Genomic DNA, 11,775 nt, shown 5'->3' with positions numbered 1-11,775 from the left:
ATATTTCATATATTTTTTTCTGTATTAAAGGAAACCAAAACCCAAGAAGAGAAGCAATCTTATTGGAAAGAGTAAAATGAGAGGAACAATTTAAAAAAAGTTTCATCAAAATCGGTTATGAAATAAGCAAGTTATGGACGATTAAAAAGTCTTGTTGTACTTACTATGTGGATCCTCAAATTGGCAAACGTGCTTCAAAATGGCTGATTTTGTGGACAACTCTCCATTTGTTTTGTACACATATTTTCAGATTTTCCCCTTTATTTTACATATTTCACATTATCTCCTCCTGACCTTGACATATATGGTGTGGATTATATTTTCCCATGACATATGTTGTGCTCAGAAGGAGGCAAGATGCAATTTTAAAGATAATGAGGAAAATCCGAAAATTTGTGTACAAAACAAATGGATAGTTGTCCACAAAATCAGCCATTTTGAAGCACGTTTGCCAATTTGAGGATGCCCATAGAAAGTAAAACAAGAGTTTTCAAACTCCCATAACTTGCTTATTTCATAACCGATTTTGATGAAACTTTTTTTAAATTGTTCCTCTCATTTTACTCTTTCCAATAAGATTACTTCTCTTCTTGGGTTTTGGTTTCCTTTAATGATAAAAGCTTTTTATCTTTGACCAAATTGAAAAGCGCTTCCAAGAAGCAACAATTATTGCGCAACTAAGTTGCAGAACTACTGATGAAAAGAAATAGTGAGGTGATATTTTTCCTTATAATATCTCTGGTACCCTGTGATATTGTGTTTTGTGCTTCAATTATGTACTGCTACTACTGAAGGCATCTTGTTTGATGTAATTAGTAGCCGATCAATAAAGTGATATAACTGATAGATCTGTGTGAACAAGCGTGTCAAAGATTTGATTGTCAATTGTGATGTTGTCACTGTGCTAATTAAAAGACCACATGCAATGAAGTACATTACAGAAAAGCAAATTAAATATCTAGTCGTAATGACATCATAGCAATGGTACTATTGGCTATGATTTGAAATTTATTTGGCCTTAACTCTAAAGTAAAGGCTTGCACTCATGTTAGTATTCTCTCAGTTACTTTGAACCTCAAATCAAACATTTTTCATCACATTTTCTGAAAAAAAATGAGCAAAATGCTAAAATGGGATTGTGGATCAGTCATAAGGTGGCCTTTACAGATACCTTAGTATTGGGACCTTGAGAGAGACATACATTTGTGGATGAATACATCACATTGGAAAGGATAGGAAGAGCAATCAAGCCCCCCCCCCTAAACTCTTGTGTGTTGAAAGAAAAGGAGAAAAGGCTCAAAAACAGAGAAAATGAATGAAAAGAATAAGATATATCATTATCATAAAATAATACAAGGACTAATTTGGCCTCATTCAATCAAAATACCGGCCCGGCACAAAAAATTGTTATATTGAGAGCATTAGTCTGGTTCAGATCCAAACAAACTACTGTAGTTTCAATGACATTTTGTGACTGTTACTGGTAATACAGTGTGAGTCAGAGAAATTTGACTCCTCACAAATCCCCAATATAAGGAAAAAGGGCATTCTACGCGGAATATATGGCCTAAAAGAGTATGTTCTAAAATAATTTGGTACCATATTTATGTGGTATATGTTAATGTGCGCAATATAAATACCCTATATTATTGTTAATGCTTGGATGTTCAGGGAGTATGCTTTACAGTGATAGTGTAAATTTTGATTTGCATCAATGTAAGACACGACTACAATGAATGAATCCAGGGGCCCGTCTTACAAAGAGTTGCGCTTGATCTGATCAATCGCAACTATGGAAAGCCAGCAAAGTCAACGTATGACATGCATGATTGTTCAAAAAAAATTCCAGATATAGAATGTATATCCATAAAGTCATTGATTTTTTGACAATCTGTTTTTTTTCTCTTTGTTTACAAAGGACATTTTGCAAATTTCCTGTAGAAAAAATTATGACAATGATGGATTTCCATAGTACGATTGATTGGATCAATCATAACTCTGTTAGACGGGGCCCAAATGTCATAATCCGATAAGGGTTGCATTAAAATCTATTTCAAGTTATATGACAAGAAGTCTGCAAGTAGGTTAACTTTCTCATGTAGGATTATGACATCCCCAGGATGACGTCATTGGCATAGGGGGTATACCATGGACCTTATGGGTATACCTACTGATTATCCTAGCATGAAGACATAACACGTAAATATGGTATCAAATTATTTAGGAGAAGATAATTGTGTTTATGTCATCTTTATTTCTTAAATTGGTATCAAATTATCTGGGAGAAGATAATTGTTCCAGCCATACCTATATCATAATTATGTGTTTATGGCATATTCATTTCATTCATTTGGGGATTTGTTGGGTTTCAAGCTTTTGTACATATATGTACTGAGAAAAAAAATTGACACCTAACAGCTCACAAAAATATATCCAGAATCATCACATAAACAAAGATGAGGGGAAAAGGGGGTGGGGCAAAAGGCGTGGTCTGGGGCGTGGCAATAAAAAAAGAGGATGGACATGCATAGCCATGGACCTGCCATAGACCACTGATCTCTATAAAAAATCGAGATCAGTGCCATAGACGTATGGCGTACACGGGGCGTGCCTTCATCACCAAGACACCATGCACAGTACCGGCGGCCTAGCCTTCATGCATGCACGCGCCGTGTACGTGTACCGCTTGGCGCTGGCACGTAGGTTTTCAGATCGATCGATCATCAACGAATTGGTTTTATGGGATCAAAGTTCACGTGCAGGTTTGCGCATCGAGCCCCCTCGATTTTTTAAAGCAGTGCCATGGCTTCTTTGGTCCAAAGTCCCCGCCAACAGGTATGATAAGCTCATGTGTTTGAATTTTGTGTTTAAGTGGTATCTTGATTGAACTTTGAAGGGAGCAAATTGTCAATGCCTCGAGCCTGATCATTTGAGCTCGGGTCAGGATGTCCCTCAAACTCAAAGCGGACCCACAAATAGAAAATGGTGTAGGCGAGGACCCAATGCCAAACTGCATGAACTGTAAGGTATTCTAGATGGTATTAGGCCTAGTCCATAATAAAGTTTAGTGTGATGCCATGAATGATTTTTTATTTTTGTCCTTAGTTAGTACATGTAGCCTAACTTAAAATGAAGACCTGTGAAGGAAGAAAAGAAAGTACCATATACTGGTAGATCTAGATAAAAGTAAAATAAAAGAAAGGACTGGGGAATGAAACAAATTGAAAGAAAATAAAAAATTGAGATTGAAGAATGATGGAAAGAAAAATGTTTCCTTCATTCTTTGAAAGAAAATGAAAGGTAGAAAAGGATGAGGGTAATGGAAAAGAAAAAAAGCACAAAGGGATGAAATAAAAACAAAAAGAATAGGCCTAGAACAGATTTCTAGGCCCAGGTCAACAGGAAAAAAGGAAAGAATGAATAGAAGAAAGGAAAGGAATGAAAGAACAAATGAAAAGAAAAGGAAAGATTGGACCGATAAATAGGTCTATTTCTGTCAGGCATATGCTCCGCTCAGACTTCGCTTTGTGTGGCTCCGCGGCATCCCAATCGTCAATACTAATAGACCGATGACAGCCATTGGACAGTAGAGGCGCACGGCCAATAATGGAGACTGTCTCCAATGTGGGAAATTATCTCCAACATCAGAGACTTTTGTAAAGAATTTGGGTATCCAATTTCAGAGACAGTCTCCAGTTTTGGAGACTAATTTCCTTTGTTTACTTTTGCGGCAAAAGGATTACCTTGGCGGCAAATAAAAATGTGATAAGCAGATTCCTCATGACAAATTACCCCTTTTCACCATCTACTTTAAAAATTCACCGTCTACTTTTGTTTTGATAAGGATTTTTGTTGTCAATCACACACAAAACAAATGGGCTTATGACCTCGTGTGAGACAAAATTTTGGGTGGAAAAAATCATGCTTTTGTTGGTGTTGTTTCTTTTGTCCTTTTGCAAAGCAAGTCTCCAATGTGGGAGATTGTCTCCCCTATTGGAGAGAGTCTCCCATATTGGCCGTGCGCCTCTACTGTTGGACTTGTCATGCTCATAGTGGTGGAGCTCCACCGATGCCTTTACAGTGTCTATGGAGAAAAAGGTGCGATTTTGCCCGCATCGTGAGACAACAGATTATTTCCTTTACCGAGCCCCAAAATTATCAATAAAACTTCAACCCTAAAATAATGCTAATAATGTGAGAGGTAAGGATGTATTTTGCTAAATATGTTTGTTAAAAGATACATGTACGTAATCATTCTTGGTACAGTGGCAGATACCTAACAAACAAATAGTTTGCTATTCAATTTAAAATAAGTCGAACCTAATTTTTGTCGTCCCATAATTTAATTTTTTGTATGGTTTCGATTCTCCTGCAAGAAGATGCTTAAGAGACAGAAATTTGGGGGTGATTATGAGGTTGTTTTGTTTGCCTTAATGATCTTCCATCGATGGCTTTGCAGGCCTTAAATTTTGTCATTTTTAGGGCAATGCCAGTTTGGCCTTGAAATACCTCACATTATGAAGGGCACCAAGGCCACTTCAGAGGGCACCAAAGCCAAAATCTTTTTCCAAGATGGGCATCAAAGGCCAATTTTTTATCGGGATCCTTTTTTTGATGTCAAATGTACTTACTCTTGTACAGGGTGCTACAAAAATTTTTTTTAAGCATTTGCCCAGTTGGGCAAGTAATTTTGAAGTAGTTGGAAAATACTTGCCCCCATAAAATCAAAACAAGATTTTACCGCTTAAAAAGAAAGTGGGGCTGTTCTATATTTACTGCTGCCCTTTTCATCTTTTTAACATGAACTGATGTACCTTTGTAAAATTCTAGTTTTTTATTTTTCAAAGAGATATTTTCTTGCCTGCCATGTCCGAAATTAGTGTGTTGGTATGCCATTTGAATGATTTCCTCTCTCATATAGTTCATGTACTTTTGCGAGGGAGGGAGGGACTCGGGAGCAACCGCTTAGCCAGGATTTGATTTTTTTGAGGGGATGGTAAGTGCACGCAAAGCGTGCCAACACTTGAAGAGCACGTAAAGCGCGCTCCCGGGGGGGGGGGGGGTTGCTGGGAGGGGGGAGTTTTTTATATCATCAAATTCAAATCAAAAGAAGACGTCTCTTGCGTCTCAATTACCCTTATCAATTGGAATTAAATTGACCTCCCCTGAAAAAAAATTCTTGTTTTGGAAAGAAATTATGAGCGCCCCAAAAATGGGAAATGAATGAGGAATTTGAAATAATTTATCGTATCGTGCAAAGCACGGATGCTAAAACGTTTGATAAAATTTGAGAACAGAAGTGGTACCTTGGTCACATCAGATATGTTGTTCAAAAACTAGCCACATTAAATTCTTTAACTCGCAAACAGTAGAAGACAGCGGCTAGGTAGGCCTGTACGCAGGGAGGAAATATTACTTTCTATGAATGACGTTGAAGCTCTGAATTTTTTTAATTTCTCTGAAATTTTGATATTTTTTAAAGCTCAAATTGTGAAAGGAATGATGCTAGAAGAGGAACTTTTCCATTCTATGCATGCAATAATGGAAACCTCTGATTTATTTTGTAAGAAAAAAAGGTATAATTTTGCTCATATTAAGTGCTTTCTTAGTTTCTTTTGTATGATTAAGAAATTTCAGTGACTGACATTCAAAATTTCAAATTGATGGTGCAAACGAAACGGGAGGTGAATATGCAGCAAAGCGATATAAAATAAACTCAAGTTTCATCGTAAATACTTTTTCATATAGCACGGGAATGCCTCCATCTTTGAGCTGATACTTTGCCAAAAATTGCTTGCTGAAAAGTGGAAGAAAAAGCATTGGGGACTCAGAGATTGTCGGTAGTGTTAACCTGCTCCGAACAGAAGAGCCGAAATTTTGTGTCAATGCGATTGAAAAAAAAAAATCATATTCTTTTCACCCATGTATAGAGATTAAGTGGTCATTTTCAAGACCAACACTTGCCCAAGAAATATACATGGTGTACTGTGAATCCTACTACACCACCCATGTTTACTTTATAATTTCTGGCAAGAATATTCAAGTCTTATGGTCTGGGAGGGGAAAAACGTGTGGGAAACAAAAGGGAAAGGCATTTTAGATATTTTTCCCGCACAGAGCGTGGAAGCAAAAGAATGCATGAAGAGAGAGAAGAATGCCTTGTTTATGTTTTTATTCTTTGATAAAAAAAGAAAAGAAAAACAATAAAGATATACCCTTCTTCCCCTTTCCCTTTCTCTCTTCTCTTTTCTCCTTTTCCCCCTTTCTTTTTGGGGCGCGGGGGGGGGGGGGGGGGGGGGCGGGGCGACCGCCCCATGGCTATGCACCAGGGAGGGAAAAAATAGAAAGGAAAGGAAGGGAGTGAGAACAAATGGGTAAACGAAAAAATGAAGGAGAGAAAGAAAAAAGATGAATAAGAAAGAAAGAAAAAAAATTCAAGGGAAACAATGAAGTGAAGAATATGAAGGGAAAAAACGTTTAAAAAAAGAAAGTTAGAAAAGAAGGATGAAGGAAAATAAAGGAAGGGAAGAGAAGATGACTGATTGAAAGAAAAAATAAAGAGAAAGGGAAAAAGAGAGTAAGAAAAAGAGGAGGATGAAAGAATGAATGAAGGAAAGAAAAATGTTTCCTTCATTCTTTGAAAGAAAGAATAAAAACAGGAAGGAAGGAAATAGCAAAAAATATAAAAAAAGAATCCAAAGAATGAATGAAAGAGAGGGAGGAAAGAATGAAGGGAGTCTGAGAGAAATAATGGAAGGAGAGAAAGAACGAAAAGAAAAGACTTGTTAATAATGAATCAGTATGCTGAAAATAAAATAAATGATGGCCATCATTTGATCATCGAATGATTCGGGCTGCTTGATTTTACTTTGTTCAGCAGGGTTTGTTCACGACTTTCACAATTGGTATGGAATTGATATTAGAAGATCGATCTCACTAGTACAGCCCCTGCGCTGTGCAACAACAAGCCACCCTAAGTGATGCTTATGGGAGCCAACGGTAGCTGCGCGCTCTATTCGATCAGGAATAGGCTAGTTTAAAATGATAAACCAATTTTACTTATATTAGAGCTAAGCTGATCTAGATTTTGTCCAGATCATGGAGATGGGCCAATTAGGACTAGATTAGGTTCAAACTTTATCTATAGAAGGGATATGAAACAAATATTGGGCATTTCTTTTGAAAGTGTAGTGGAAATATTTTATCCTCGGTTGGTCTGGCTATGTTACTATTTTCTCTCAGGGCTTGCGCCCCTCGGAGGAAAAATATCAATTGACGAACTAACCTCGGATGAAAATATTTCCACTATACTTTCTCAAACCTGGTATATTTCCCTCTTCTGATTATTCACGAGTATAGAGATAAACGATTTGTCAATTCGTGATCATGTGACAAAGTATAATTTCAATAGGAATCGGGTCTAGATTTTCATGCAGGAAGTATAATTTCATGACGGCTATCCATACAGGACACTTAAATTCAGAATTAGCATACCTAACAAGATGAGTCAAGATTCGATTCTACAGAGTTTAATGTTTGGCCTCTAAGTTTGTCTGCGCGTTACAATTTCCCTCGTGAGTGCAACTGCAGCAGCGTAGCGCAGAGGACCTCTCATCTGCAGTCAGGTAGAAGCCTACCCAGGAACTGGTTAGCATGAGCTTGACATGCATACATTGTAGGTTTAGGTCCGGCAGCATTAGAATTAGTATAGATTGGTACACATCGGTAAGGACAAGGTGTGCAAGTTAAAGAGCGATATAAAACAAATATACATGTATCGGGCATTTCCCTCGAAAGATGATGAGGACGATGGAGTCAAAGGTCATCTAGGGATCAAAAGTATCAAATAATATGAGGTCATGTGTATCCTTTTTTTTTGGGGGGGGGAGTTTTTGTGCAGCTTCCTTTATTTCTGCATGTTATATTTACACCTTGTACAGATCTTCTGGTAATACCATGTGTATTTTGTTCAGAATTATGGGGTCGAAAGGTCAAGGTTTATTTTTTTTCCAACTTGCTCTCATTTATTTCTGCATCATTGATTCACATTTGGTACAAGTGGGTAATACTACATGTGTGTCCATGAGGATGGTGTCAAAGGTTCAATATTATGTGGACATGTCCATCCTTTTTGAAGTTTTTGTGCAACTTGCTCTTATTTCTTTACTTCTAGTTGCTTGGATCAAAGGTCATGTAAGGGTTGAAGGTCAAGTTTTTGTTCAAACTGCTCTCATTTATTTATTTCAGCATCAATCGTTTTTTACACTAGGTACATTTTATCCTTTGGTAATATGTGTGTGTCCATGAGGATGATTTGGTCAAAGGTCATGTAGGGGTCAAAATGTCAAGTTTTTGCTCAAATTGCTCTCATTTTTTTTTATTTCAGCATCAATTGTGTTTGTACACTTGATACAAATGATCCATGGATAATACCACATGTATGTGTGTTCATGAGGATGATGAGATCATAAGGTCAATAGATCTGAGGTTCATCTACATGTATAGTTTTCAACTTGCTCTCATTTCTATATTTATGCATCAGTTTTGTTTACACTTGGTACAAATAATTACTCAGTAATGTGTTCATGAGGATAATAAGGTTAAAGGTCATCAAGGGGTCAAAAGATCTTAGTGCATTTTTTTTTTATTGATTGCAAAATCAGGCGAGACACATGGCTTATGAAACTGTTTGAATCACTCTGTGTTTTAAGATGCAACATGCTCCACCTTTAATAGGCAAAGTGGAAGGAGCAAACATTGGAAAGTCTTTCAAGTTTCTAATCACCAGCTCTTCCTGCACATTTACATAACTACAATTGACTGATAGAGAAAATAAATTTGCCTAAGAATTTTTTTCTTTTAAGCCCTTTGACTTTATTTACTCTCCAATGTTTTTAAGTTCTTCAGTCAGATATGAACTTTAGACATGTAGTATCAATAAAATTGTTCTTCCAAAATGTATTAAAATTGAATGGTTATGAAAGAGGCAAACTTTTTCCATACTCAAGGATAAATGTTTATTTTGAGAGATTGCGTGAGGATCAAAGTTTCTTTGGTAGATGTATGCTGTGTAAAAGCTATCTGTGTGTGTTACTTTATTAAGGCTTTACTCCTCATGAGTCTTGTGATTCAAGGCAAACTGTTTGGATAAAGGCCTACCAATGTTTGAACAACTTCAGACACAAGCACACATGGTAGACTTTCAAGAGACCACTCATGTGTATATTGTGCATGACACGTAGATATTGCTTTGGTCATAGCTCCATGCTTGGATCATGCTCTGATCCAGGAGTAGTCAAAGTGAGCTCATTTTCATCGGAATTTCACCTACTTATTTAATAGTTTTCATCAAATACTGGCAATTCATTTTATTGAGCACCTGAACTTGTTGATTGCATTTCTTCCATTTGCCAGACTGTGATGTTTTCTATGCATTCTGTGGTAAAGGATAAATGTTGAAGGAGTGTTTGACTTTATCTCAAAGGAAATTACAAAGTCTTTTTTCATCAGTACGTTGTTCTTGATATAATTCAAGGTGCCATGCGATTTGGACAGGATGGAGATGCTTATGCATCATTGCTTATGAACCAGGCAAGTCTCAATCTCATATTAGAGAGAGATCCTATTTCAAGTATTTGATGATGGTTTTATAGTTGACAGAGGATATCACTTAGAACTACATGTAGCTCCAATATTCAATCTCATAATTTTAGACTACTGAATTGGAAGGTTGAAATATCTCTCTCATGTTCATGTAGATTTGACATTTGAGAAATGATGGTGATTATAATATGATTGTTATGATATGTTAATTTGCAACATTTCAGGTTTTAAAACCAAATTTAAATATAAAAATTTCAATAAATGATATTGGTTTGATTTAATACACAAAACTAAAATGGGAAATACTAAAGCATGAAGTTGCATGATATTGATAATAGTTAAAGCTCAGAAAACACAAAATTGATGAATTCGTTTGCCAAGAACAAATGCTTAAAGGTCAAGTCCACCTCAGAAAAATGTTGATTTGAATCAATAGAGAAAAATCAGATAAGCACAATGCTGAAAATTTCATCAAACTCGGATGTAACATAAGAAAGTTATGACATTTCAAAATTTCACTTATTTTTAACAAAATAGTTATATGAACAAGCCAGTTACATCCAAATGAGAGAGTCGATGACGTCACTCACTATTTCTTTTGTTTTTTAATTGTTTGAACTTTGAATTATACAATATTTCAATTTTTATGAATTTGATGATTAGGATCTCCTTGCCTGAAGCACAAAATGTTAAAATAATGGAAACTTCAAAATCAAAATATTTCATATAATAAAATACAAAAGAAATAGTGAGTGAGTGATGTCATCAGTTCCCTCATTTGCATACCGACAGAGATGTGCATAATTGTTTTGTGAAATGAAGAGAAACTTTAAAATGTCATAACTTTCTTATTTTACATCCGATTTTGATGAAATTTTCAGTGTTATGCTTGTTGGATTTTTCTCTTTTTATTCAAATCAAGTTTTTGTTGGGGTGGACTTGTCCTTTAAATATTGCAGACTTTGTCTTTTATAAATTCATACATTTCATAAACTTGTATATACTGGAAAATGTTAAATCTAGTTTAAGGCAGTAGATTCAAAGTCACTAGTTAATGCCATGTTTTATTTTGATAAATTTATTTACTTTCAAATCTTGAATTCAGCTTTTAGATATCATATATCATTAAAGACATGTTTTCAAAATAAAAAGCAAATTAAATATTAAGTGACATTAGCTAAAATTGAATTCTGAAAATATATTCCTGATTATTTACATCCACGGTAAGCAAAATAACAATCGCTATGATTGGTCATTCTACTTATTGGTCAAATAAGTTGTTTTTTTTTTCATACAAATAATTTAATGGTGAATGACAGACGACCATGTATCAAAAATAATTACTCAAATATTAAAATTTTGAATAGTGTTTCTACATATAATATATTTCACTTTATCAAATCTTTACCAAAAGTATATATATTCCAGCTTAAGAATTGAGTTCATATGATATTTTTTTTAATGGTACATTTCATATTCAATGTGAAAAATATAAAATTTAAGTCTGTGATACATAAACCCTAGCTTAATGGTTGCCATTCTAGTTTTAAACTTATAACTAAAATACCAATAGACCTGTGTTTGCTGACGTACATGTATGACTGACTGACACCCTTGCTCACTAGTGATCTGTAAGATTGCATTCAGTATGATTATTGATAAACTTGATAACATGTATTTGATTGTTTCATTTTGTTCTACATTCTCAATTTTTATGCAAGTGTATGGGAGCTGAAACATGTTACATTTGTTTCCTATTGCACATACACATTTCTATCGAAAAAGTACCATTGCATTTGTTTGAGGACAACTCCCCCAGTCTCTTGAGAAGTTGTCCTCTGGAGAATGAGGAAGAATGACAATTTCCAGATTCTCCATCAACCAAATATCCTGAAGATAATTTCAATAGAAAAAATGTTATGCTTCACAGTTAGTTTAGCATGTGTGAGATTTTGAAAAGCAGACTCCATAGTGGTCAACCAATGATACCACGCATAGTATAAATCTACATGTATACAATTGCGCTAGCCTTTCATCAGAACTTATTGACATGTCATATCTTGAGTGGCAAATGGATCTATCGCATGAAACATGGATATATTAAAGAGGAATGAAGTGTCTGATCATTGTTGTTGTTAATTTGAGGTCAAATGTTCAAGGACAAGGGTCATT

At 35.4% G+C, this 11,775-nt stretch overlaps 1 protein-coding gene across 2 annotated transcripts in view; it reads left to right on the top strand.

Moving 5' to 3' along the window:
• Positions 1–2,640: 2,640 nt before the first annotated feature.
• Positions 2,641–11,775, top strand: part of LOC121419248 (UTP--glucose-1-phosphate uridylyltransferase-like) — a 34,597-nt gene continuing 25,462 nt past the window's right edge. Inside the window, exon 1 of one of the 2 annotated variants that reach the window (XM_041613631.1) lies at positions 2,641–2,835. In XM_041613631.1, the coding sequence (XP_041469565.1) occupies positions 2,803–2,835 (33 nt within the window). In that variant the 5' untranslated portion in view covers positions 2,641–2,802. Of the gene's footprint in view, positions 2,836–9,215; positions 9,592–11,775 lie in introns of those variants that run through there. The other variant, XM_041613630.1, reaches the window with a different exon arrangement.

The sequence above is a fragment of the Lytechinus variegatus genome, chromosome 7 (assembly GCF_018143015.1).
Source record: "Lytechinus variegatus isolate NC3 chromosome 7, Lvar_3.0, whole genome shotgun sequence".
NCBI lineage: Eukaryota > Metazoa > Echinodermata > Echinoidea > Temnopleuroida > Toxopneustidae > Lytechinus > Lytechinus variegatus.
Note: the sequence above shows the minus strand (reverse complement) of the source record. Positions and strands in the feature narration are given on the sequence as shown.